Source organism: Mchenga conophoros, linkage group LG20 (assembly GCF_057382185.1).
Source record: "Mchenga conophoros isolate Kocher_MC1m ecotype Shallow Benthic linkage group LG20, M_conophoros_male_GT1.1, whole genome shotgun sequence".
NCBI lineage: Eukaryota > Metazoa > Chordata > Actinopteri > Cichliformes > Cichlidae > Mchenga > Mchenga conophoros.
The window spans coordinates 28,828,917-28,856,882 of NC_140545.1; the positions used below are offsets into that span (position 1 = coordinate 28,828,917).

Genomic DNA, 27,966 nt, shown 5'->3' on the forward strand with positions numbered 1-27,966 from the left:
AGGTGTGGATGACTTTTGAGGACATCATGGCGATCGGGGCGGGGCGATCGTGGCTCAAGAGTTGGGAGTTCGCCTTGTAATTGGAAGGTTGCCGGTTCGAGCCCCGGCTTGGACAGTCTCGGTCGTTGTGTCCTTGGGCAAGACACTTCACCCATTGCCACCTACTGGTGGTGGTCAGAGGGCCCGGTGGCGCCAGTGTCCAGCAGCCTCGCCTCTGTCAGTGCGCCCCAGGTTGGCTGTGGCTACAATGTAGCTTACCATCACCAGTGTGTGAATGGGTAGATGACTGGATGTGTAAAGTGCTTTGGGGTCCTTAGGGACTAGTAAAGCGCTATACAAATACAGGCCATTTACCATTCAGAGACCCGATCATCTCGGCTCCAAAAGCTGGAGCTGCAGTGAGTTTGAGCGTTATGATGACCCGTGTGACTGTGAGGCTGCTCCTCCAACCCACAGCAGCAGCAAGATAAGTCATTACAAAAAAACTATCAATATGCTTACTCTGAAAACCGCATGTGAAGTCATTTAAAAAGTCTTCACTAAAGAAATAAAGTAGATTTAATATATTTTGGATCACAGAAGGCGCTGTAAAAACAGCATTCATGTTTTATTGTGGTTGGAGTTAAGAATATTTTACAAGTGCAAAATGATGAACTGAAAGAGAGAAACTGCAGAGTTGGTCATAATTCTCTTTATTTTTTTCATTATAGGCAGATTCAACCTTTGTGGAAAAAGTCCAGCAGTGTCAGGATTAGCTTTAAACGATTCATAGTTTTTCAGCCCAAAAATCACTTTGCTAAGGAATAACTACATCTGTTTTAAACTTCTGTGTGAATCAACCCGAGAATGATGAAAAGAGGAAGTGATTTATTTCTGGCAGTCCCTCACCATGTCAGCACTTCTGTCTTCTGCTTTTGTCACCATGTGCTGTAACTTGCTGTTGGACTTTCGCCGCTCAGTGTTTTGAAAAGGGTAAAATGTAACTTGAGTAATTTGACTTGGTTAGTGGGGAGAATTTGTAAAGTTCGGAATATTGAATAAGGAGTTCATCAGCTGGGTCAACACAACACGGAATCTCTTTACTTTGGATAAATAAAGTGGTTTGTGTGAACAGAAGGTAGGTGTCTTAAAACTATATACAAAGGAAATATGAACAATTGCTAGAGACAGATATTATGATTAACTTTCTCTTAGAGAATATATGCAACAATAAATCTTAATGTTATGCTTTTTTATTAGATTTGTCAGTCCATGTTTTAAGATGTTAAAGTTCATGTGTGTCTGTAGTTTCTTGCCAAGCCAAGTTTAGATCTCAGTTTCACATACATTTCCTTCATTGTAAATGTGTTTCTTTAGAGTGATGGCCCTCTACCCTCACATTAAAGTCACTTTCATTTAGTTAGATATAACAGTTTCCCACATGAACCACAGTCATTTATCTGCCAAATGGAAGGTTTGTGATTTGATCCCTAAAACAAAGTGTTGAAAACATACAAAATAATGCATCATCACTGTGTGTGTGATCCATCGACTGTCTGAATGTGGCTTCTAATATTAAAGAAAATCCCAAATAAATTCAAACTTGTACATTCGCTCAGGATGAATGTATGTAAACTTCTGACAACTACTGTATGTGCAGAAGTATTGATCAGATGTGTATAAAACTTTGCAAAAACATCAATATTGTTAAGTTTATTTAACAAAGACCTAGGCAGAGGTTCATTTTCTGGGTATGTGGGAAACCTACTAACATGTGTCTTTAACTGAACTTCTTGTCGTATTGTGTTGTGTTTATTGATATGAGTTGTCAGGCGTGTCAAAGTTAAACTAATGCTGTGTCTCTGCCTCCTGATGTTCAACTGTCAGCTGCCTGCAGATGTGCCGGGGCTCAAAGACCTTTGTGCTGTCACCAGGAGAGAGCTGGCTTTGTGTATCAGTATGCCTCTTTTTGCCCACATCAGACAGACCTGTGACACTAAGGTAGTGCTAGTCACTTCAGCTGTTTGTCTCTTCCATCTTTGAACAAACTACTTTTTACTCTGACTGTTAATCAGATAATCTTAAATGACTTCAGATAGATATGGTTTTATTTTGCTTTTGCCAGAAATGAAATAAACCCCAATAGTATTTTGATACAATACAAGTGGTTTAATTTTTTCAGATTTGAATTTGAAGTAACCATGGTTACACATCTGTTCTTGTATTCCAGGTTCAGTAATTAATGAAAGCAGCAAGAAACGGTACCAAGGAGGGTTTAGGAAGGAGAAAGTTAGCAATGATTCGCAAAGTGTCATTCCTACAGAGAAAAGACTCTACAGGTATAGAATTGGAGCTGGGATTAATCCTTAAATAATTCATTAATAATTAAAAATGAAAATTATAACGTTCTTTAAAAAGTTTTTGGCCTGAGTTGCAAGTTTTCCAAGATTCAAGTCTATGATGTTCATTTTGTAAATAATGGGCCTATTTGAGTCATGATTTAGAGTGTTGCTACCTTGTAACTGATAACTTGCTACCTTATGTACAAACGTCCTCTGTCACAGCCAGCCCATTACCAGTCACTTTTGGATCCAACACCAAGGGTGCCAAACCGAGGGTGCAAACAATAGTTAAAAAAACAGCTGATGTCACCATTACTATTTTTACTTTTGTACAGGGTACGGCAGAAACCTGTCAACATTCTTTTTAACATTTAGCATATAAAATAATAAAAATTATAATTACATGCCTTTGGAAATTCATGTCCGGGGTTCAATTCCCAACCAGGGCTTCTGCATCCGGTAAGGATTCCTAGGCTAGACCCCTCATGCTAATGTACCCTATCTCAGATATGAGTGGGAAAGAGATAGCTGAAGCCAGACAAGAAGCTGACTGCACTCCATGAGCCTCTGACAGCACCAACGAACCAGGTGCTGAAAGGTGAGAGACACCCGGATTGGCTTACTGAAGGTTGGACAGTCCTGATCCCCAGAAGGAACAGCTCCCATCAAATTACCGGCAGAAAACCTGCCTCAATACCACATGGAACCATTGTGGAAGAACAGGCCACTGCACGGTATGTACCCCTGGCAGGAGGTGGCTGACATCCAGAAATCCTACCAGTGGCTGAACAAAGCTGGACTGAAAGACAGCACAGAGGCACTAATCATGGCAGCGCAGGAACAAGCTCTGAGCACAAGATCCATAGAGGTTGGGGTCTATCACACCAGGCAAGACCCCAGGTGCAGGCTGTGTAAAGATGCGCCTGACACAATCCAGCACATAACAGCAGGGTGCAAGATACAAGCAGGCAGGGCTAGTGGCCGGCATACCAAGTGCTAGCAACATCAGAACGGAGGAACATGAAAAGCTGGGGAGGTACCAAGGACTCAGAGAAGAACTTAAGATTTGAAGGATGAAGGCAACAGTGATCCCAGTGGTAATTGGAGCACTTTGTGCAGTGACCAAGTGCAAGTGGCTCCAGCAGATCCCAGGAACAGCATCTGATATCTCTGTCCAGAGCGCAGTCCTAGGAACAGCTAAGATACTGAGCAGGACCCTCCAGCTTCCAGGCCTCTCGTTAAAGATCCGAGTTTGAAGGATAAAGACCGCCTGCAGGGGCGAGGGGGGAATTTAGAAAAGTGACTACACATGTGTGTATGTAAGTGTGTGAGATTTATAATAATAAAATGCTCTTTATATGAATAACATATTCAGTTACAGTGATGGAAAAGAAGACAGTAGTTAATAAATGAGCCAGGAAAGGCAGTAAATGACTTGTGATGCAAACACTCTCTGGTTGTTTGATTTTGCAGGTGATGGAAAAGATGATGCCGGTTACATAGATGTGTTTTTGTGTGAGGTAAAACACCCTCCACCACAACTCTGCCCCATGCCAGAGGGACTCAGCAGTCAGCAGGTGTGCATGTCAGCATATGTTCACTAATCTGTATTTCTGCTGACTTATTAAAGGCTGCACTGATGAAATTGGATTTTCCTGTGATGCTCTGATGTCAGTTCTCCATATATTGATCACTTTATTAGTTGAATGAACACAACCTAAAATCACCCACATAGGAACATTGTTACTGTTTTCTGTCTTTCACATGAAGTCTGTATTTGATCTTATGGTGGCTGACTATTGTCTACAGCTGAGGACAGAATTAAAACACAACAAGGATTTTTTGGGGAAAATTCCTATGTATTGTGTAGGGGCATTTCTTCACCAGGAGTGATGTATGTTTTAGGCTGCTGTCCATGACACCAACCTAAAACAACTTGGAAGACAAAGCGATGAAACAGTTTTGCTGCTGACTGGTTGATGTTTTCTCTCAAAATCTTCACGTACCCTTCTTTCTTCACGATTCCTTTCACCTTGATGAGATTCATGTCCAGATGCACCAAAACATCTCCACAAATACCCATCACTGTGCTTCATCTTTCCCCAAACATAAGCAGCATCTTTGTGGCCAAAGAGCTCTAGTTCTGTCTTATCTGACTAAAGGATGCACTTCCAGTATGCATAATCTTTCTCCAGGTTGTCCTTGGCATACTTGAGTCTGGCTTGACAGTGTCTCTTCTGCAGAAGTAGAGTTTTTCTTGGCCTGAAATCATGCAGCCCATGTTTATGCAGAATTTAGTGTTTACCTTCTTTTCTTCTGTAAGAATACGCCTCACGTTCAGGGGTCTTTGGACACATCTCTCACTAGTTTTCTTCCCAGAGTCTTTCAAGTCTTTCGCTTCCTACCTCTACCAGGCTGGTTCTGTACTGTAGGGCTATCTTTGACATTTTTGATACTTCACACTTGGAGACGCTGAGATGATTTTGCATATCCATCTCCTGCTTTGTGAGCATCAACAATTGTTTTTCTCAAGTCTAAGCAGAGTTCTTTTGTTTTTGCCATGAGGCTTTCTCAGGTGACAGCTCAAACCCTGCTGATTTTTTTTTCTAAAATAATTGTTATTGAGTGCAAAAAAACATTTTTTGCTTTAAAAAAAACCTAGTAGATTTAGAAATGCTATGTTGAAAATCCCTTGCTCTCTTTAAACACATAGGGGTCTAGTAATTTAGTCCTCATACTTTAGTCGTCACCCTGCCAGGTGGGATCAAGACGACGTAGGAGCTCCAAATTAATACCATAGGTGTATCTATTAAAAATCTCAGGCGAGTTTGAATGTCAATGACCTCGATCTTAAGGTCACAATAAGTTTTCTGCTAATCGTATGAATGAAATAATAAGGCATGGTAGATATCATAGATGTGTCATACATGTGTTTAGTTGGAGGCTGAGTTTCAGTGCCAGGTGCTTCTGTGTTATTCCATGACATATTCAACACATAAAAGGAATTCATGCCAAGTAGTGAACTTGTGGTAGCTACTTACAGTAAAACGTTATTATTCTATCAACAACAGATGATTATCCTCAAAAAGACTTTGAAAAAGACCTGATTTCACAACTGTGACCCTAACCTAATGGAGATTTGTGTCTGGACTGGTAAATGTATGGCACTTTTCTGCTCTAACTGAGCACTTAAAGTGTTTTTTTTTACTACAGGTCACATTCATAGTTTTCTAGTTTTCACACACACACACACACACAGTTGCACAGTTACTGATTGATGCATCAGTAACTGTCACTTGCCCAAGGACATTGCAATAGTGTATTGAGGCAGCTTGGCATATAGTTACCAACTACTCTATGCTACTGAGCCACAGCCACCTACACTTACTGCAAGGTCAAAGTTATTTAAGCATTCTTAACATGATCATGTTTTCTAGGATGTTTAAAACAAATAATTTAACATGAACTACTTCAAATAAATATCAAACAACTGTGGCTGAAGTTTAAGAAATTTTGTCCTCCCTGTTGTTCCATATTTCTGCATTCGTCTTGACTCATCATCTACAACTTTTCTAAAACTGAAACTGTTTGCGCATGTTTTTATTGTTAATATTTACGGTCATTGGTTTGCTGGATCCATTTCACTTATTGGTGCTTCGTTCAGGTTGTCAGACGTCTCATCCTCAGATCCATTGTGCAAAGTGAGAGCAGCTACTTGGACTCTCTCAAACGAATCCTTCAGGTGAGACACGTTTCTCTTCAGGTGTTGTCAGTGTGGAACTCAGTCACGAATTTTATATTTTTTATATTATATCCAAATTTTGCATTTTAATATAAAGGTTAATTATAAATGTTCAGTGTTCATCTGAGCACTTTGGGGAACTCACTCTAAAACTTTAATTACTTTATACTTAAGCAGAAAAAACTTCAGCCATCAGAAATATGACATCCCAATTTCTAATATTTAACATTGTGGGTCATTATTTAGCAGATGAATTCATCATGGATATCAAAATGCAAAGTATACAGTTTAAGCACTGTTTGGGTAACCTAACAGAACCATAACCACAGATATGCAGTATACCAGACTGGTCTGTCTTTGTCCTTCAGGAGTACCAGAAGCCTTTGCTGGAGACACAGTCTGTGATTTTAAACCCAAAGAAGGTGCGTCAGATCTTTCACCGCCTGCATGAGATCTATCAGTGTCACTGCATGTTCCAGATTGCCCTTGCATCCCGCGTGGCCGAGTGGGATCAAAGTGAAAAGATAGGAGACTTGTTTGTGGCTTCGGTCAGTTGACATTTTCTTCCTAATTTCTCTTTTTAATTTCTGTCATCCTTCACCTTTAAGTGAAGTGTCCATCATCACACTACTAAAGTCTCTTTCAAGTCATTTAAACTCCACACAACCTGCTCATAACATCGTTTTTGTAAAGCTGAAGTCTCTGATTCTAAGCCGAGGTAATCTCAGTGATGTATTAGGCATAGGGGTTGTCAGACCATCATGGCTGTGCTATTTCCTGATTTTAGTGACATAATATTATTATCTGATAGATGCCTCTCTGCCTGACAGGCATACTGAAATATAGAAGGTGAAAGCATTTATGGAGCAAGATTGTGGTCAAAAGTTTAATTAATTTGAAAAAGTTATTTGAAAGTGAAATTCTACGTTTTCATGTTTTAAAAGAAAGTGAAAAAAACATAAACTGTTTTATTTTAAATAAACTATTCGTTTTAATGCAAGTATTTTTTTCCAATTTATTTTTAGCTTTAAATTCACTTTTCTTTGTTTCAAATCTCATTTGATCTCATCCAGTTTCAGACCCTTTTTTCAGTTTCCCTAATTTTGTGTTGTGAGCGTGTATCAAAAGGGAGAAGCAGAATGTAGACTAATGACTGACATCTCCTGTTGTCATGGTTAGCACTGTGTGACAGGCAGAGGTCGGACCCAAATGCAGGACGTGTAACACAAAGTGATGAATGAAAGGAGGCAGCTTTACTGCTGTAAAGTTAGAAAAATTGAACATAATGAACACAAGATGATAGACTGTCAAAATAAAACAGGAAACACTCTGAGACACAGACTAAGACACACAGGCTTGACACTGGCGACCAGGGGAGAAACAGACATGAGAAAATAGTCGACTAGGGAGACAGAAAAGGAAGACCTAACACGGACATAGCAGATAAACGAACATGAAGACAAGGGTGACTAAATGAGAAACATGGAACACAGGGGAAGCACAGTAACATACAACTACACACAAAAAAATAAATATAACACAAGGCGAAAACTAAGAGAACCAGAAATACCAGTGATTAAACTAGTAACCTAAACAATGCCAGATAAAGCCTAAGGAACATAGAAACACTGGGTCACAGACCAGGACCATGACAGCTGTGACACTAAAACTAAAAGTCAGTTTAAGGGGATCACTTTTATGCTGTCCCTGGATGCAGCAGTGAGTTTTATGTTAAGAAACTGAGGCTATGCTGTCCACTTTTACTGTCTGACTCTTTAGCAGTAAGTGGCTGTTTGCCTAACTGCACTCAAATGGGGAAAATCCACCCGTTAGCCGTAATGTTCTGTTTTGTAAAGCACTTTATAAATAAGAACAGTCATTTTCAAATAACTTTTTCAAATGAATAAAACTTTTGACCCTGACTTAGCTCCATAGTGAGTCAGTCTGTTAGAGTGGGAGCTCCGTGTTTCAGAGGGCAGTCAGAATAACCTATGATGGCTAATGGTTTGACAAAAATATTGACTCGTCAACCATTTATTTACTTTGTAGTTCCACATGTTGAATTACTGTGAATCTTATCATACAAATATTGTGGCGAAGCAGAGTCCTTATGTCACAATGTTTCCTTCACAGTTTTCAAAGTCCATGGTTCTGAACGTGTATAGTGACTACATCAATAACTTCACCAGCGCCATGGCTCTTATCAAGAAGGCCTGCTTGTCAAAACCTGCTTTCTTGGACTTTCTTAAGGTGCTCACACTGCACATTTACACCACATTGTCAAATGTGACAAATGACAAACGGAACCGATTACATGTTCCCTCCCTTCAGGGGAGAACTAAGAAGAGTAGGATTGTTAACTGGATTTAAAATCAAATTATACCAAATGATAAACAAGTGTGACCTTTTTAAAAGTGCAGTTTAAATGAAAATAATGTGAAAAGCTGTAAAGTGAAAAGGGTGGCATGGTGGTGGATGGTTGGTGCATTTGTCACCTTGCAGCTAAATGTTTCCTGGTTTGAATTCGAGATGAGGCCTTTCTGTGAGGAGTTTGAAGGTTATCCATGTGCTTGTGTGGGTTTTTGCCAGGTATTCCCATTTCCTTCCGCAGTGCAAAGACATAGACTTAAGGTTAACTGGTGATCATGAATTGGCCATGAGAGTGAGACAGATGAATAAAGTCTTACAGGAATAGCTAAAATGTGACTTGGAGTGGAATCAGCTATGAGTGAGTATAATATCAGAACAGGCTGTGCTGATATGAGGAATTATGGAAATTCTAATGTTTTGTTAAGTTCCCATATCCTGAGAATACATGGTTTATAAGGTTATGAGATTTTTTATGAACTTAGAAGTGTAAAGTTTGAGCTGTGAGCACCTGAAGCCTCTTACTCTCAGCACTGTTCCAGCCTTTTGGCAAGAAGATGGGCTCCCTTACAAGCCAGCAGCAATTTCCCCTTCTTTCTATGTTGAAAGCAAGTAGCTGAAGACCATGACCGCCCACATCCAGAAGTGTAACCCAATATTCATTTTATCCATTGACATTTTAAAAAGTACTTGCATAGTTTTAATATTTGAACCGTCGCCGGGGCTCCAGCACCCTGCCACGGTCCTGGAGGAACATACCACATTCTGGTAAGGTGTCATGCAGACCCTGGTTCTCCCCGTGGCATTGTTGGAGGCAGAGTGGGTGGAGGTTAGATGTGTTCATGGGGATATTCACAATTACCCCACTTGTGCTGCTGCTATTGGAATACAAGGGCAACATGCATAGAGTAAAGGCAGCAGTTTGCTCGCACCTGTCGCATCCCCTAATTCTGGGAACCGATTGGCTGCGATTCACCCCACGGAAGATTTTCCACTGGACTAATCTTGTGATGACACCCTACACTCAACCTTTGACCAAGTGATAGAAATTGATGGTCACTCGGCGCGCCCTGATGATGCGCGGACCGCACTTTGTATTGTTAAATGATAGGCTTTATCGAGTGAGTCGTGACACTTGTACAGAGGAGGAACACACCTAGTTGTTAGTGACTAAGAGCCACCAGGAAATGATTTTCAAGACAGCTCATTATAACCCCATGGCAGGGCATATGAGATATGACAAAACTCTGGAAAGAAGAATGGCCAAATGGCAAAAATAATAAAGGAAGTGAAAAAAGGAAAATGTGCAGATAAATAATAAATGGGAAAGGAACTACTCATTCCAAGATGGCTGCGCACACGGACATGAAAAACATGAAAAACAAACTGGACCAGAAGCTGCAGCTTACCTTTGACTGCTCCTGAGTGGGGAGCATGCTCCCTTACTGCTTGGGTGTTTGATATGCAAAGGCCACTACTGAGAACAGGAGGGGTAACAAAAGAATCAGTGGCTGCCCTCTGCCGAGGCCATCACCAGCTCCTTCTGTCTCAGGAAATCTAGGGCACTCACAGGTGACCCCAATCCAGGGCACTCACAGGTGACCCCAATCCTGCCCACTGACCCACCAATCTGAGCCATGGTTGGAGTAACCCTCATCAGTCAGGCCACACTCACACACAGACTTTACTCAGACCAAGTCCTCTTGCACTACTTCCAAACACTTTGGAACCTGTCCTCTAATGTTTGCCTTTTCTATTGAATGCCTTTCTCTTGTTTTGCATATATTTGCATATGGAGCTTGCAAAGAAAAGCGTCTGGACTTCTTTAAGTTGCTTGAAGACGTTTCACCTCTCATCCGAGAAGCTTCTTCAGTTCTAAGGTCAAATGGTGGAGAGTCCCAGATTTAAACCTAGTGGGAGTATCCCCCCACAGAGGGACAAAAGGACCCCCTGATGATCCTCTAATCGCCTGAGCCAAGGTGTGAAACTGGGTGTGGGTCCCAATCAGCCAGGGTTTCGGGTGAGCTCATTGTGAAACCTGGCCCCACCTTATCATGCGAGGTCAGATGGCCCAGGATGTGAGTGGGCATTAAGGCGTCTGGGGAGGGAACTCAAAACTGGATTATAGATGGCAGAGAGTTGGTGTCGTAAACCACCGCCTCTGTTCAAAGATGGTCGCTCACAGTCGCTCACATAGGTGGCTTCTTTCACTCCTCTTTCAAACCATCTGTCCTCTCTGTCCAAAATGTGAACATTGGCATCCTCAAAAGAGTGTCCTTTATCCTTAAGATGCAGATGGACAGCTGAGTCTTGTCCTGTGGAGGTGGCTCTTCTGTGTTGTGCCATGCGCTTGTGAAGTGGCTGTTTGGTCTCTCCAATGTAGAGGTCTGGGCATTCCTCGCTGCACTGCACAGCATACCCCACATTGTTAAGTCTGTGTTTTGGAGTTTTGTCTTTCGGGTGAACCAGTCTTTGTCTGAGCATGTTGCTGGGTCTGAAATGCACCGGGATGTCATGCTTGGAGAAAACTCTCCTGAGTTTTTCTGATACACCGGCTGGGCCATCTGACCTCAGGAATTCGCATGATAAGGTGGGGCCAGGTTTCACAATGAGCTCACCCGAAACCCTGGCTGATTGGGACCCACACCCAGTTTCACACCTTGGCTCAGGCGATTAGAGGATCATCAGGGGGTCCTTTTGTCCCTCTGTGGGGGGATACTCCCACTAGGTTTATATCTGGGACTCCTGACCATTTGAGAGGTGAAACGTCTTCAAGCAACTTAAAGAAGTCCAGACGATTTTCTTTGCAAGCTCCTTTGACTACAATGACCTGGATGACTGAGAACCTTCACAGATATATTTGCATATATATACCTGTGTGTGTATAATATATATACTCAGGACTAGGGATGGGTATCGTTTAGGTTTTATCCGATACCAGTACCAAACTGGTACTTTTGAAACGGTGCCGGTGCTTAAACGGTGCTCAAACCGGTGCTTAAAGAATGGAGAACACAAAATTGGTCCAAAAACCTCACGTTCAGCTGTTTTTTTTGTAAAAAGATAACAATGTTAGCCTTTTCTGCAGCTATAGGGCATATATGGTATCACTCTTGGCTGGAAGCAGTGCTTAAACAATGGAAAAAACACAAACTTTGTCCAAAAACCTCTCATGTTTGACTGTTTTACACTTTTTTTTTGTCATTTAAGCCTTTTTGGCCAGGGTGAAGGGAGTATCTGCCATCAAACAAGAAGACAGCCGCATGTAACTACGACGGTGTTTGCTAGTTCACCTTACAGGCGTTAATTTAATAACGTGTTTAGCCTTATTGGGCCGGGTTTAAAAGAGAGACATCATCCACCTGTTCGCCGCTCAGAACTGGTGCCGTTTATGTCAGAACCGGTGCCGTTTATGTCAGAACCGGTGCCATCATGGCACCGGATACCGGTACCCATCCCAACTCAGGACCTTACTGCGAAGTAACAGTGCTAGACACTTCACCACTATGCCACACTGAAAGAAAGAAAAATACATAGAAGTAAAATTCCCGAACATATAATCTGTAGTTATTTAATAGTGTTGTCAGTGTTACAGACTATAGAACACTTATGAACTTCAACTGAAACATTCAACTACAGCATCTGCATGAATACCATGACATCTTTATTGAAACACATATGCACATTATTCTCCGTCTTTTCAGACAAACAATACAAACAGTATAATGTGCCACAGCCACTGTTTGGCCACCTGTGCTATTTAACTTTAATATTTAATATGAAATCATTTTAAAATGCAGCAGCACAAAATGCAGTCAGTTTGAGAGAAGAGAATCCTCTATATGCCTAAGAAACAGTCTGCTTTGATGATCAACTTTTTCTGCTTTCCTGAGGTGAGGAACATCATCTGTGGTTCTTTTACCCACACCTGGAAATCTCAGAATAAGGAAGGGGGAAACTGTGAATCAGCCACTGAGATCAGCAGCAGACTTTCAATATCAAGAGTTAATACATATTTGAAAATGACTCAGCTCTGTAGTGTTGTACAGCAACCGTGGAAGACGAGGAAATCCTCCCCATTCTTCCCAGCATGCTACATACAGGCATAGGGCAATATTCCATGTGGACCATAATCAAGTGGTTGTAGGATCTCTAACTGTTAGTTACAACCATTTACCTCAAGTGATCAAGTGATCTTGGAAAATACAATACTTTGTTTTGAAACATGAAGCACTTCCTATTTTAAGCTCAGTGGAAAAAAAAACTCTTTTCTTTCGACCTTTAGAGGAAGCAGGCATCAAGCCCAGACAGAATCACCCTATATGGCTTGATGGTTAAACCTATTCAGCGCTTCCCACAATTCATTTTGCTGCTACAGGTGAGTGACTGATGACACACCAGTGACTGCATCACTCTGATCCCTTGTTAGCATGTCTCAACCTCTGCACTCGTGGGTCATGACCATGGAACGCAAGCTGAAGGTTCAGGTTACAGTTATTACTTATTTATCCAAATCTTACAAGGCAAGCGAAGCAACCAGTTGATGAAATGCAGTTTAAACAGATGACTTGCATGCTAAATAGGAAATGCTGACTTTTAGAAAAGGTGTGTGGTCAAGTGTACATGTCAATTCATACTGAAACTTACCGACTCTTCTGGAATACTGTAAGGCTGAAAAAGTTACACTGAAACTTTCTGATGAAAGGAAGTGAAAGGCAGTTCTCGCCACTGTCTACTCCAGTGCACTGTGCATTCAGCAAGTAGTACTGTACCAGAAAGCTGGTTTTTCAAAACCCCATTCAAAAAAGTGAAACGAATTGCATGAATATTTAATATTACACTCAGTTAGAGTACACGTCAGTACATAGTTAATCTGCATGACATAAAAAAGTTAGCCTATTGTTTGTGAATATAAGTGACAGTAACAGCTAAATAGGTAACAATGCAACAATTGTTGTTCTAAATAGTCTCCAGCTCCCCTATAAACTGGTCGAAATCCACTATTTTACCACTCTGTATGGATGAGGAGGATGTGGCAGATCTTGTTTCGCCCCATCACCTTCAAACAGACAATATTAGATATTTAGGTATTAAAGTTTCCTCCAAGCTGACAGAATGAATGATGAATTTCACTCCCTTGTTTAAATTTATCCCAGAGGATTTAAACCCCTGGATCAACCTACCTATATCACTTAGTGGAAGGATAGCAACAGTTAAAATCTCAGTCCTTCCAAAATTCTATTATGTATTGTCAGTGATCCCTGTATCTCCTAAAACCTCCTTGTTCAAGTCTATTAAGTCATCTCTGTCAAAATTTTGTTGGAAAAATAAAACTCCCTATATCAAATTGTGCAAAAACAAAAATCTCCAGGAGGTCTAGAAGCAGCAAATATAGAATTATATTATTTAGCTAATCAGCTAAAATATCTTATTAAATGGTTTAATCCTCAATCCAAATTGTTCTGGTTACAAACTGATCGAGCATTATGCCGAGACATACTTTTATTGAATCTCCCATTCATCAGACAAACTTTTCACAGCATATCCATAGAGTCATCTCTGTCAGCCTGGTGGGAAATATTACCAACTCCACAGCCTCACCATCTCCTTACTCTCCTATTTGGAATAACCCAGATAATCAACCAAAAAAAAAAAACCCATTAAACTTCACCTCTTCGAAAATCAGAGGAATTACACATCTTTGTCACTTTACCCAAAATAAGACTTTTATTAATTTTTACAATTTAATTCAGGTCTTTGGCAATGGCAATTCAGTTTCTTGAGTACTTTTAATTAAAATCAGGGTAACTTTAAAAAACAATGGCTTCAAGGAGGAAGTGTTACAAACCCTTGGTTCAGAGAGAGGATGAACTGAGGGGCTGCACTAAACGTGATATAAGACGAACAAAGACTATTTGTCTGTCAGTCATTCTGCTCTAGTCCAAAAATAAAATAAGGACTCAAGAGAATGGGCAGACTTTAAATGATTAAATAATATTTAATCTTTCCTTTTTTAACCCACTCACTTAAATGTAAGGTTGTATTTGGTAAAATACTATTGTCAAGTGAAAGGTTTTCTATATTTTCTGTCTTTATAATGAGTTCTCTCTATGGACTATTAAATTCTCTGTCACCATAAGATATGTTATATGAACAGTCTCTGCTGTGTTGCATCAGGACATGTTGAAGAACACTCCAAGGTCCCACAGTGACCGGCTGCCCCTGCAGCTGGCTCTGACTGAGCTTGAGACCCTGGCCGAGAAACTCAATGAGCAGAAACGTCTGGCTGATCAGGAGGCTGAGATCCAGCACTTAGCTCACAGCACTGGGGAACGCAATCTCAACAAGGTGACAACTATGCATTTATTTATGCAAACATAAGCTGTTCATGAAACTTGCGGGTAAATTTGAGATAATGGCATGACCACATATATTCAGAAGTCACCAGAAAGTCCATTCACTTTCCTTTGTCCAATCAATCTTTAAAAGCAAAGCTCCAGTTGTATGGATGCAAAGAACAAGCTTCTCTTACATTTTTGAAAATGGTGTAAGGAGATTCCACAATCTGTGGGAGAATCTCATCTGATAGACTTTATTTGCATTACCCAGCATGAATTTGCATAGATGTTTGATTTTTGAGTCCTCTTTCATTTTTCTAGCTGGACGTTGAAAGTACATGGTTGGGTGGGTTCATCCTCCAGCATGTGTTCAGCTAAATTAATTTGTATTGCTCATGGTACCTCTGGGCAGCTGACGGAAGATCACCAAAGTTCTCTATTCAAGCTGAATTTAACACTAGTCTAGTAACCAATGGGTTACCTTAATATGGGATAAAATAAATGAGAAAATTTGTTTCTCAAGGAATTTGATATCTTCAGCTAATCAGCACCATGCCAAACTGTCTGCAGATATGAAGGTGTACTTTGTCAGCTCTTAGCTTGTGACATGAATCTTACCTGGGATAAAACTACTCTGAAACTTGATTTCAGTGAAGACATTTCTTGATTTCTGTAGTTTCAAACATTATGTAAGAATACTTTGTAATCAGTGACCTGCATTGTTTTTAGCTGCTGAACTCAGAACAGAGGCAGCTGATTCATTGTGAACTTCTTACTGAGATAGTTTTTGGGGATAAAGGTCAAGTTATCAAGTCAAAGGAGCGGAAGGTCTTTCTCATCAACGACACCCTCATTTGTGCCAATGTGAACCTGAAGTAAGTACCAAACCTCTTTAATCCCAAACTTTACTCCTAGGTGTTTCTGAATATCCTGACTGGTGCGATACGTATAGTGACCAAAGTCATCTTGTGGTGATTGTTGTTGTGAATTGGCACTATATGAATAAAATAGAATTCAATTAAAATTAACTGAATGGTTGGAGTGAATTTGCAATTACCCAGCTGTTATTATTTGGGATATTATACAAGTTCGTCTCGTAGGGTTCTCAGAGCTTGAACAGGTACTAAAAGAAAGCCATGTCAACTACAAATATTGGTGTTATTATTGGTTTTATCTCCCCATTATTATTATTATTATTAATATTATTATTATTATTATTATTAATTAATTAATTTATTATTTACCAGGGGAAACTGGACTTGTATTCTGCTTTGGCTCTGCTGCCACAGGGACAAATACTTTTTGGCCAAAGTGTATTTAAGATACTAAATATGGAATTTGCCCTGATACATCAATTGGTGTAGGACTGTGTGTGCAATAGTCCTTAGGCATCGATAAACGCTCTTTATGAGAATGCTTGTGACTGGGTGAATGAGATTTGCAGTAGAAAGTGGTTTTAGTGCAGGGTTGAGTTGAAATAATGTATGTATTGGTATCAGTCTGTTTACCTGCATACGTAGATATACTTCCAACACAACCCCTCGGTTGACTTATTGAGTTAATAACCATCTTTACATATGTTACTAAGTGTCAGTGAATCTAGATAAGAAAAACATTTCCTAGACAAGCTGCAGTTACGCCATAGCTGTTGTGTCCTGCTGAGACCCCCAGTCCCTTGTTGTAAATGTTTGCAATGTATTTGTCCACCAGGGGTCCCCCTGACATCAACACCCTGGTTCCTGTTGGTCCTAAGTACACAGTGAAGTGGAGTGCTTCTCTGCTGCAGACTCAGGTGGTGGAGGTGGGGCAAGATAGTCTGCAGGGCAAAGACGGTGTCATCACAGCCAGATGTCACAGCTCTACTGCCAGCATCACTGGTATCATATCCACATCTCATTATCTGAGCTACCACACAGATTGCTGTGCAGTATACTAAAAGCAAGCAAATATTAAGAATTTGATTGGGAATTATTCCAAGCTATCTGTTTTAAAGTACTGTGTAAAGGTCTTGAGCCAGGAGTCATAATTATGACAGAATCACAACAGTGTGCCTTTCTATAGAATACTGATATGAATATATTAGTGCTGTCCGTGTTATGGTGCTATGGTGTTAATGTCATTTTAACAAGATTAACGCTGACAGCACTAATTGAATATATGTTTGCAGAAAATATAAACACAGGCTGTGCACACTGAACAACCACACAGAAAGTGATGCTTGTGTTCTATGATTATTGCTGACTTTTATTTCTGAACATGAACGCATAAAACAATTATTTCACTGCACTGCTAATGTTCTTATATAAAATGGAAAATCGAAATTTATATGCGCTCTGAGTGCAAAGCAATATATACACTACCAGAGTGAGAGGCACCCTGAACCCAAACAACTACCACAGCATTCTGCAGCACCATGCAGTACCCTCTGGTATGAGCTTAGTTGGTCAGGGGTTCATCCTACAGCAAGATAATGACCCAAAACATAGATCCAAGCTGTGCCAGAACTACCTCAGGAACAAAGAACAAGGTGGTGAGCTTGAAAACACGGAGTGTCCAGACTTAAACCCCATCAAGCTGGTTTGGGATGAACTGGACAGAAGAGTGAAGCAAAGCAACCTACAAGGTCCACATTTATGGGAACTTCTGCTACAGATATGGGAGAATATTTGATTTCTATTGTAGAAAGAAGCCACGGCTGTGTTCAGCTGTTATATCAGGTGCTACTTTGATGAGTCAAAAGTTTAGAATACATTTTGGTCTATAAATTGATTCCATGATTTCTTTTACTCCAATTGCGTATTTGTACTATGCTTTCATTTCAGAGTGCAATGAGACATTAAACTGCATAACTTTCATGAGCCACACCCATTTTCACACCTTGGCTCATGTGATTAGGTAGAGGATCATCAGGGGGTCCTTTGTCCCTCCTTGGGGGATACCCCCATGGGGTTTAAATCTGGGACTCTCCACCATTTGACCCTAGAACTGAAGAAGCTTCTCGGATGAGAGGTGAAACGTCTTCAAGCAGCCTAAAGAAGTCCAGATGCTTTTCTTTCCAAGCTCCTTAGACTACGATGCATGTGCTTGTTGGTTCTGGGGCGTGTGGCTAGATGTTCTGGCCTCCCTCGGGGTGGTGCTCTGCAGTGGCTTGGGAATCTTTGGCATAAGAGGGGGACTTCCCCAAGCACCCACCAGAGGTCCCCTCTGATACTGAAGATGCCTGGTACAAAGCTGTCATAGATGCTAAATGTGACCACGTATGTGTTTCAGGTAAAGTATTGCTTGGCCCTCCAAGATTGTATCAGGAATTGGAAGAGCTGCAGCATGACCTGGCTGTAGTGGAGGAGGTCTCACTGTTGGTTGGCACGCTCCACGGAATCTACCAGGTAACAATATTTATTATTATTTTCACTTTGCTTTATGAATTCAATTCAATTCAGTTCAATTCAGTTTTATTTATATAGCGCCAAATCACAACAACAGTCACCTCAAGGCGCTTTATATTATAAGGTAGACCCTACAATAATACATACAGAAAAAACCCAACAATCAAATGACCCCCTATGAGCAAGCACTTTGGCAACAGTGGGAAAGAAAAACTCCCTTTTAACAGTAAGAAACCTCCGGCAGAACCAGGCTGAGGGTGGGGCGGGGCCATCTGCTGCGACCGGTTGGGGTGAGAGAAGGAAGACAGGATAAAGACATGGTGTGGAAGAGAGACAGAGATTAACCCTTTAGAGCCGATCGGAGCGGGAACGCTCTGTTATGCGTAACTATTTTTAAATCCCAGTAGCACTGCAACCACGTAAGCTAGCGCAAAAATTTTTTTTGCATATGAAACCGGAGGAGTTGTACTTACATCTTATGCCATCAGCTTGTCCTAGGTCACGGTTTCCTTCCACATAAAGCTTTGCAAAAACTGCATAAAAAGCGCTTGCAGGAACAAAAACATAATATTCCAGAAACACGCTTTACCGATCCGATCAGCTGTCCATAACACTTCCTACGTTGGAATAGACGTCAGCGCGAACTTTTGCATTTCCGCCATTACCTGCCCGAAACCGGAAGTGACGTCATTTTCGCGGAAATGTAGTCTTTTTTGCGATCAGGGCCTCAGGGCCTATACTGCTCTTTTTAAAAGTTATCTTTGACTTTATGACTTTCTGTGTCTTTTCTGGGATGCTTAGGACTCATATTGCACTGCTGGAAATAGTTTATTTTGATGCATATGCTGCCTTTTTGCAAATTTGCAGTATAATATTTATTTTCGTTTTTCCTGCAGTGTATAAAAATTGGTGTATTTCAAAAATAAAACTATGAAGACACTCAAAATACATTTCCTGTGGTGGGAAACTATTTTGTGCAACTTTTTTGTATTTACAGTTTTGAGGGATAAGCCTCTTAAATTTCTCTAACTACAAATATATGTTAAAAAATCAAAAACGATTTTAAATTTTTTTGTAGTTTATTGCACTTTTTTGCAATTTATGTAATTACTATGCACTTAATGAATACATATTATTAAAATCTGGGCTATAATGTTTGTATTGATGTATAGCAACTTGAAATGCTCCCAAAAATGGCTCCACAGCATGTAAAAATATAATATAAGCTCTGGCGGACTTGGTTCTATGGTAGGTCTTAAAGGGTTAATAACAAGTGTGATTCAATGCAGAGAGGTCTATTAACACATAGAGAGTGAGAAAGGTGACTGAAAAGGAAAAACTCAATGAATCAGGGTAGTCCCCCAGCAGCCTACGTCTATTGCAGCATAACTAAGGGAGGATTCAGGGTCACCTGGTCCAGCCCTAACTATATGCTTTAGGAAAAAGGAAAGTTTTAAGCCTAATCTTGAAAGTAGAGATAGTGTCTGTCTCCCGAATCCAAACTGGAAGCTGGTTCCACAGAAGAGGGGCCTGAAACCTGCTGCTTTATGCAGCAGGTATGTCTTCCTAAAAGTGTTCTGAAAGCATGTGAGATATAGAGATTGGTTGATCACAGCTTTTCTGCTGTTCCATCGATAAATCGACAGATATATTGATGTGTTCCTTCTGAAATTTCACTCTTAAATTTTATGGAAACACTGTCACACTATGTAAAATCACACCTTTTAGTTTTGGTGTCATATTTGGCAAGTGTTAGCACTTTGTAAAAGAGATTTGTTCTGATTTCATTTTACAGTTTTCCTCGATTGCTTACAGATTTTCTCGATTGCTTAAACACATTTCTTGAAACTATGCCTTGTATCCCCAAAACAGTAAGCACAAATCCATAATGTCTCACCCAATTTCCCAAACATCGTATTGTCAGGTCAAAATGAAGCTCTACACTCAAAATCATTCACTCTTGCTGAAAAACCAAACTTTGCCCACAGACATCACACACAAGACCTCAAAAACACACACACGACAACATAGTTGTACACACTGGTGCAATAAATGTAAAACAAGTTACGTTGCTTTTGGTTCTTACCCTCAAAAACCTTTTCACATGATGAACACAAAAGACGCAACCAATGTATATACACGGGCATACGGTTCTCTGTCATACACTTTCCACTGCCATGCCGAAAATAACTCCTCGGGATTAGAAAGGGAGAGTATGCAGGCAGAAAGATGTTAGAAAACCTTGGGTTATTGGTAAACCAGTCTCGAACCAGAGCAGCGTGATGGAAGCTGACAACAAGAACGTAGTGAGGCTGCTCTGGCTGCTGGTTCCCCTCAGTCCCACTGGAACATATGTTGTCTCAGACCACCAAGAAAAGCAAGGAGAAGCATAGTGTTATAGTAGGGTGACCAACCATCCTCTTTTTTTGCACTTGACTTGTAAAAGCCTATGTGATATTTTTTATTTCACCATTCATTAACCGCACATAGAAGGCATCATTTAAATATGTTAACGTTTTCTTTAAGCAACCAGAATACAGTTTTTCTGAATTGCTAAAACACATTTCCTAAAATCTCATCTCTTTGTCTCAAAACACTAAACACAAACTGTAAAATTCAAACTACACACACAAAACCTTTGATTTGTCTTGCAAAACCAAACATTTGACCCCAAACTATTTAAACTTTTCTCAAAATCAAGCACTACTGTCAAAAACCACACAAAACCAGCCAACGTGCAAACACAACTTAGCAACTATTACACACTACAGAAATAAATACAAAACACTGTGAGAAAGCGGGAAAAGAATGTGTATTTATTCATTCATTTATACTTGTACTCACATTTTAACAAAAAAAAAGAAAAAAGAACTGCAATAAAAAAAGTTACATATACATAAAAAAAAATATTTTACAGCATATTCAGATAATTTAATCTGCTTGAAGTAGATTTTCCTGTGTTTAAGAATTTCGGTCGTATACTTTCCATCTCCATGCTAAGAAAAACTCCTTGACAGGGTTCAAAAGGGAGAGTATGGTGGAAGAAACACATTGATAAAATGCTGCTCATTGTGAAACCAGTTGCATATTTTTGGACCTCGGTGAAAGCTCACATTGTCCCAAATGATATGGGATGCTCTGCCTGCTCGCGATGTCTCTGCTCAAGCAAAGCATCCTGTAGACCATCCAGGAATGTTGCTAGAAGTTCGGTGTTGTATGGCCCAACAGTAACATGACAGCGGAGAACCCCATAGCTGCTGATGGCAGCACAGTTACATTTCCACCACGCTGGCCAGGCAGTTCAATAATGGTACGTTGACCTATGACATTGCGACCTTTTCTTCTCCTTTTTGCTAGATTCAACATGTATGTTGTTTTCTATAATCCACTGCTGTGTTCCATGCAGTCGAATTCCATTATTCTGATTGACCATATCCACAATAAGTGTCTCCTGGTGTTGTGAGCGCATTCATGTCCTTCCACCCTCATGTGGCCATCCTTCAATTCTAAACAAAAAACAATTTAGTTATAAGTATACTTGTATACACAGCACATGTATACATCATACTATTCATTTACAGAACTAAAATTAGTTTGTTGTGTACTTGACTCAATGGTTAGGCCTCATGAATACATCTTCGTGGATGAAGCTGTATTCAATCTAGCAAAAAACAAAAGAAGAGGTTGCAACATGTGTTTTCCATTTTGAGTGGTAGAGAGTTAATGATGAAAACAGTGTGTTAGTTGTGTTTAACTTCTGTTGCCTGTGTGCACCATTCTGGATACAAGTGCACCACACTGCTAAATGTGTTTTGTGTTTGAGAATGTGTTTAGAGAGTTTTGGTAAACGGGAGATTCAGATTTGCCAACGGTCTCCTAACCACATAAATAGTGTTTAAGATTTTGGCAACTGTGAGATTGATTTGATGAAAGAGTTTTCATAGTTGACAATTTAGTTTTTACAATGGGGTTTAGTGTTTTAGCAATTCAGAAAAACTGTAAATAAAGTTTTTCATGACTGGGCCAAGTGTCCTCCTTTTGGAAATCAAAATATGGTCCCCTTATTTATAGGGTCCTAGAATGGCATGGCAGTGGTGTACCCCTCGTTGGCTGATGCCGGCACAGGGAGCAACATTCCCTCCACGCTGACCAGGGGGCATTTACAATAGCCCAATGGCCAATTATGTTCCTCCACCTCCTCCTCCCTGGTGTCCTAGACCTCCTTCTCCTCCTCCTCCTTGAAATGTCTTTGGATCCATTGTTTCAAACCTGAATGAGCTGACTTTGCCGCTTTTGTCTATCTATCAAAGTTTCTGATTGGTGTGTGATACATTTTGACTTTTAGTGTTTCCACTTCGTTAATTGTGTGCTAATTGAGCTAAAACTGTGCTGATGTGAGTTAGCATTATTGACTGCTAGTGCTTTCTAAGTGACCACATGGTGTCAGCACTGACAAATGTAGGGATTTGTGTGTAGAGTTTTGCAGTAACAGTTCACCACATCTGACTCATGTGGTAAAGCAGGGGCATAGTGTTTATAGCTCAGGGTAATGGGTGTGCTTTTTGGAAAGTGGCATTATGGTTTTGAAATTTGGGTTCACAAGATTGGTTATAGTGATTAAGCAATCAAGAAAAACTGTAATACTTCATTGTCCTCTTGATTAATAATAATTGTTTTGTTTAACCAGTTAAATATAAATATATCATAATAGCAAGCTGTTTTGGACAGACAGCTATAACTGCATTAATGCCTACTATCTCAAACCAGGCATACATATGAAGAAGAATAGTACAGGACAGATTTTTAAGAACATGGGTGATGTGCAGAGTAGTAGGTAGATGATTAAAGCTCTCACTTTCAATTCAATTCACATTTTACAAAATTCACATCAAGGTGCTATATACTGTAGGACCCTACAGTAGTATTGAGAAAATGGTATGGCTCAACAGCTTTTAATGACCATAAAATTATATGAAAGAATTGTAGGTTAAGAAAAGGTGATCATCAGTGAGCAGCAGTATGTCTAAGCACATTATTGATTAAAACTCTGAATGTGTATGTAAAAGACTGCAACCCAACACACTGTTGTTGCGGTTGTGTTAGGGGTTCTTATTGATTTTGCACTTATATAACTCTTCCCAGTTCGGTACACTCTTCCTCTCCTCTTGTCTCTGATCTTATTATAAAAAGGGAAAAACCTTGTTAGATAAATTATCTCCACCCGTCTCTCCAACCTCCCTGGGACCGACCCTTGAGTTCACTGCAGCACCTGCAGTTGAGCAAGCGACCACACCTCTGCCGTATTTGTTTATAAATAAAAACAAAACAAAACACAACCCCACCCCAAGCAAGTGAGGTCCATCCTTTATTTCCCCCTTTTTTTTAATCTCCCTGCCAGAATCTGAATACCACAGTGTCTCAGGACTGGTGTCTGGCTCTGCAGAGGCTCATCCGTCTAAAGGAGGAGGAGATCCAGAACGCCAACAAGTGTCGCCTACGCCTATCTGTTCCAGGCAAACCTGACAAGTAAGTGTCAAGAGGTCCATATCCAAAGCAGACTTAGAGAAGGGGCAGTGAGGTTTTACCAGGCAGAGGTGTGTGAAAGTGTTTGAATATTATGTGGTCATATCTTCTATGCCTGACAGGTCTGGTCGTCCAGTGAGCATCATGGTGGTCTTCAACACTCCCAACCCCTTCAGTAAGATCTCCTGGGTGAACCGTCTTCACCTCGCCAAGATAGCCCAGAGTAAGTTTAATTGTGTGTGTGGAGTGTGGAAATGGACTGCTGCGTGCATAGCATTTTGATACTCTGAGCACTCAGATTCACAATCTTTTTAGATTTGTGCTTCACCTAAAAACTACCAACCAGTTAGCAGTGCTGATAAATGCTGTAAAACAATAAAAGCCAATTTTAGGTTAAATTGAAATTTGCAGCCTATTCATGCTGAGACATGAGTTTGACATTAATTCACCAATAAATCATCAAATTAATTTTACATTTAATTTTAATCATAAGTTGTATTTGTCTTCAACTTTAAAGTTACTACATACATGCAACCGTGGTTCAGGGGGTTGGGAAGCTCATCTTGTAACCATAAGGTTGCCGATTCGATCCCCAGCGTTGTCTGTCTCGGTCATTGGGTCCTTGGGCAAGACACTTCATCTACCGCCTACTGGTGTTGGCCAGAGGGGCTGATGGTGCGATATGGCAGCCTCACTTCTGTCAGTCTGCCCCAGGGCAGCTGTGGCTACAACTGTAGCTGCCTCCACCAGTGTGTGAATGTGAGAGTGAATGAATAGTGGAATTGTAAAGTGCTTTGAGGATCTATGAGCGCTATATAAATGCAATCCATCATTATTATTATTATTGTTATTATTATTATTATTATCATTATCATCATCATCATCATCATCATTATCATACAGCAAAGTCTGCATTTTGACAGTTTAAGAAAGTTGTTAGTTTTTGTCTTTAATGTTTGTGTGTGCGTGCGTGTCTGTTGTTTGGTCAGGAAAGGAAAACACATCAGGTTGGGAATGTGCTGAAGAAGATGGGAAGACGAAAGCTCTGTTAAGCTGCCCACTGCTTACCTGTAAACTTTCGGTTTTCTCCTCCAGAACACACACTCTGAAGGTGAGAGAGCTGTTGCTGATGACAAATACAGTTGTCCAAAAATGTTTCACTTAGAGTCTGTGTTTGATTAGTCTTTAATTAAATGAAGGAAATTTGTGGTGACTCAATCTCAGCTGGACTATCCTGACCTCCTGCTTTCAGCTTCACCAGCTCTTCCCCTGCGTTGCTGCATGTCCACACATTCCTCATAGCCTGAACAGTTTCCTCCCATGTAGTATTTTCACTGGCCTTCTTACAAGTGGGTAACCGCAGTCCAAAAGACACATAGCAACAAACTACTCATCAATGGTTTGTTGCTATGTGTGGACCAGGGCCGTGCAGAGATGTTTGAAGGGGTGGGTGCTCAAAGTTAAAAAGGGGCACATGCAGGGAGTGCAGAATTATTAGGCAAGTTGTATTTTTGAGGAATAATTTTATTATTGAACAACAACCATGTTCTCAATGAACCCAAAAAACTCATTAATATCAAAGCTGAATGTTTTTGGAAGTAGTTTTTAGTTTGTTTTTAGTTTTAGCTATTTTAGGGGGATATCTGTGTGTGCAGGTGACTATTACTGTGCATAATTATTAGGCAACTTAACAAAAAACAAATATATACCCATTTCAATTATTTATTTTTACCAGTGACACCAATATAACATCTCCACATTCACCAATATACATTTCTGAGATTCAAAAACAAAACAAAAACAAATCAGCGACCAATATAGCCACCTTTCTTTGCAAGGACACTCAAAAGCCTGCCATCCATGGATTCTGTCAGTGTTTTGATCTGTTCACCATCAACATTGCGTGCAGCAGCAACCACAGCCTCCCAGACACTGTTCAGAGAGGTGTACTGTTTTCCTTCCTTGTAAATCTCACATTTGATGATGGACCACAGGTTCTCAATGGGGTTCAGATCAGGTGAACAAGGAGGCCATGTCATTAGTTTTTCTTCTTTTATACCCTTTCTTGCCAGCCACACTGTGGAGTACTTGGACGTGTGTGATGGAGCATTGTCCTGCATGAAAATCATGTTTTTCTTGAAGGATGCAGACTTCTTCCTGTACCACTGCTTGAAGAAGGTGTCTTCCAGAAACTGGTAGTAGGACTGGGAGTTGAGCTTGACTCCATCCTCAACCCGAAAAGGCCCCACAAGCTCATCTTTGATGATACCAGCCCAAACCAGTACTCCACCTCCACCTTGCTGGCGTCTGAGTCGGACTGGAGCTCTCTGCCCTTTACCAATCCAGCCACGGGCCCATCCATCTGGCCCATTAAGGCTCACTCTCATTTCATCAGTCCATAAAACCTTAGAAAAATCAGTCTTGAGATATTTCTTGGCCCAGTCTTGACGTTTCAGCTTGTGTGTCTTGTTCAGTGGTGGTCGTCTTTCAGCCTTTCTTACCTTGGCCATGTCTCTGAGTATTGCACACCTTGTGCTTTTGGGCACTCCAGTGATGTTGGAGCTCTGAAATATGGCCAAACTGGTGGCAAGTGGCATCTTGGCAGCTGCACGCTTGACTTTTCTCAGTTCATGGGCAGTTATTTTGCGCCTTGGTTTTTCCACACGCTTCTTGCGACCCTGTTGACTATTTTGAATGAAACGCTTGATTGTTCGATGATCACGCTTCAGAAGCTTTGCAATTTTGAGACTGCTGCATCCCTCTGCAAGATATCTCACTATTTTTGACTTTTCTGAGCCTGTCAAGTCCTTCTTTTGACCCATTTTGCCAAAGGAAAGGAAGTTGCCTAATAATTATGCACACCTGATATAGGGTGTTGATGTCATTAGACCACACCCCTTCTCATTACAGAGATGCACATCACCTAATATGCTTAATTGGTAGTAGGCTTTCGAGCCTATACAGCTTGGAGTAAGACAACATGCATGAAGAGGATGATGTGGACAAAATACTCATTTGCCTAATAATTCTGCACTCCCTGTAGAACCAGGCTGAATAAAAACAACACACATTCATCAAGAATCTAATGTGGAAGCGCATCATACACTATCATTGTCATTAGGTGGGGACAATGCAAAGCAAACATAGTTTATGTTTTACCTGATAGGTGCAATGTTGCTGTTGAGGGCTGTTGAGGGCAGACCGACTGGACACAGAACAGAGGGAGTATGGGATTAAACTTAGGAACTACAAAATCACACACAGAAGAACTGGGGAAAAGAGAAATGCAAAATGCAAAACAGAAACCAAAACCTTCACAGTAATAAAACAAAATAAGAACTGAAAACACTGGGTCAATGACCCAGGTACCCTAATAGACTCACTGTGGTAGAACTTGACTTAAGCGGTCAAAGAAGTGCAGGAGACTGATGCTGTCCAGTGTAGCAAGTGATTTATTCACCATTTTGAAAAGGTAGTTTACAAGCAATTAATGTCCTTCCTAGAAGAACAGGGTATTTTAGAAGTTTTCCAATCTGGTTTTAAAGCTTTACATAGTACCGAATCTGCCCTTTTAAGAGTTTTTAATGATGTGTTTTTGGCAAATGACTCAGGTGACTGTGTTATCATTGTGCTGTTAGATTTAACTGCTGCTTTTGATACAGTGGATGATAATATTTTAATTTCCCGTTTAGAGCAGTTGGTGGGTATGCGGAGTACCGCACTGCAGTAGCTCAGATCCTATTTGGCAGAGCGAACTTTCTCTGTGAAACTAGGGGAGTTTGTATCCTCTGCTGCTTCTCTTCAATGTGGGGTCCCACAGGGTTCAGTTTTAGGCCCGCTTCTTTTCTCTCTATATCTCCTACCCCTTGGGTCTATTTTCAGGAAACATGGGATTTCTTTCCACTGCTACGCCGATGACTCCCAGATTTATTTCCCACTTAAAAAGATAAATGGCTTCTCAGTAGACCTGCTGCTCAGATGCCTTGATGAAATAAGGGCCTGGATGGCTTTGAACTTTTTACATTTTAATGAACAGAAAACAGAAGTGATGGTTTTTGGTGGCGCTTCTGAGGCCACTATTATAGATCTTGGTTCACTGGCACAGTATGTTAAACCAGTCATCACTAATCTGGGAGTTAAAATAGAGGCAAATCTTAAACTTGAAAGCCAGGTCAGAGCTGTTGTAAGATGTAGCTTTTTTCATTTGAGGGAATTAGCCAAAATAAAGCCTATCTTATCGAAACAGCATTTTCAGACAGTAATCCATGCCTTTGTTACTTCTAGGCTGG

At 40.5% G+C, this 27,966-nt stretch overlaps 1 protein-coding gene across 2 annotated transcripts in view; it reads left to right on the forward strand.

Annotated features, from left to right (window-relative positions):
• Positions 1 to 774: 774 nt before the first annotated feature.
• arhgef10lb (Rho guanine nucleotide exchange factor (GEF) 10-like b) overlaps positions 775 to 27,966 on the forward strand; it is a 38,549-nt gene continuing 11,357 nt past the window's right edge. Inside the window, exons 1-15 of one of the 2 annotated variants that reach the window (XM_085259077.1) lie at positions 775 to 1,117; positions 1,867 to 1,980; positions 2,210 to 2,318; positions 3,795 to 3,898; positions 5,986 to 6,063; positions 6,432 to 6,611; positions 8,197 to 8,313; positions 12,716 to 12,808; positions 14,608 to 14,778; positions 15,498 to 15,643; positions 16,479 to 16,645; positions 18,039 to 18,154; positions 23,553 to 23,680; positions 23,800 to 23,900; positions 24,667 to 24,788. In XM_085259077.1, the coding sequence (XP_085115203.1) occupies positions 2,222 to 2,318; positions 3,795 to 3,898; positions 5,986 to 6,063; positions 6,432 to 6,611; positions 8,197 to 8,313; positions 12,716 to 12,808; positions 14,608 to 14,778; positions 15,498 to 15,643; positions 16,479 to 16,645; positions 18,039 to 18,154; positions 23,553 to 23,680; positions 23,800 to 23,900; positions 24,667 to 24,788 (1,620 nt within the window). In that variant the 5' untranslated portion in view covers positions 775 to 1,117; positions 1,867 to 1,980; positions 2,210 to 2,221. The remainder of the gene's footprint in view (positions 1,118 to 1,866; positions 1,981 to 2,209; positions 2,319 to 3,794; positions 3,899 to 5,985; positions 6,064 to 6,431; positions 6,612 to 8,196; positions 8,314 to 12,715; positions 12,809 to 14,607; positions 14,779 to 15,497; positions 15,644 to 16,478; positions 16,646 to 18,038; positions 18,155 to 23,552; positions 23,681 to 23,799; positions 23,901 to 24,666; positions 24,789 to 27,966) is intronic. The other variant, XM_085259078.1, reaches the window with a different exon arrangement.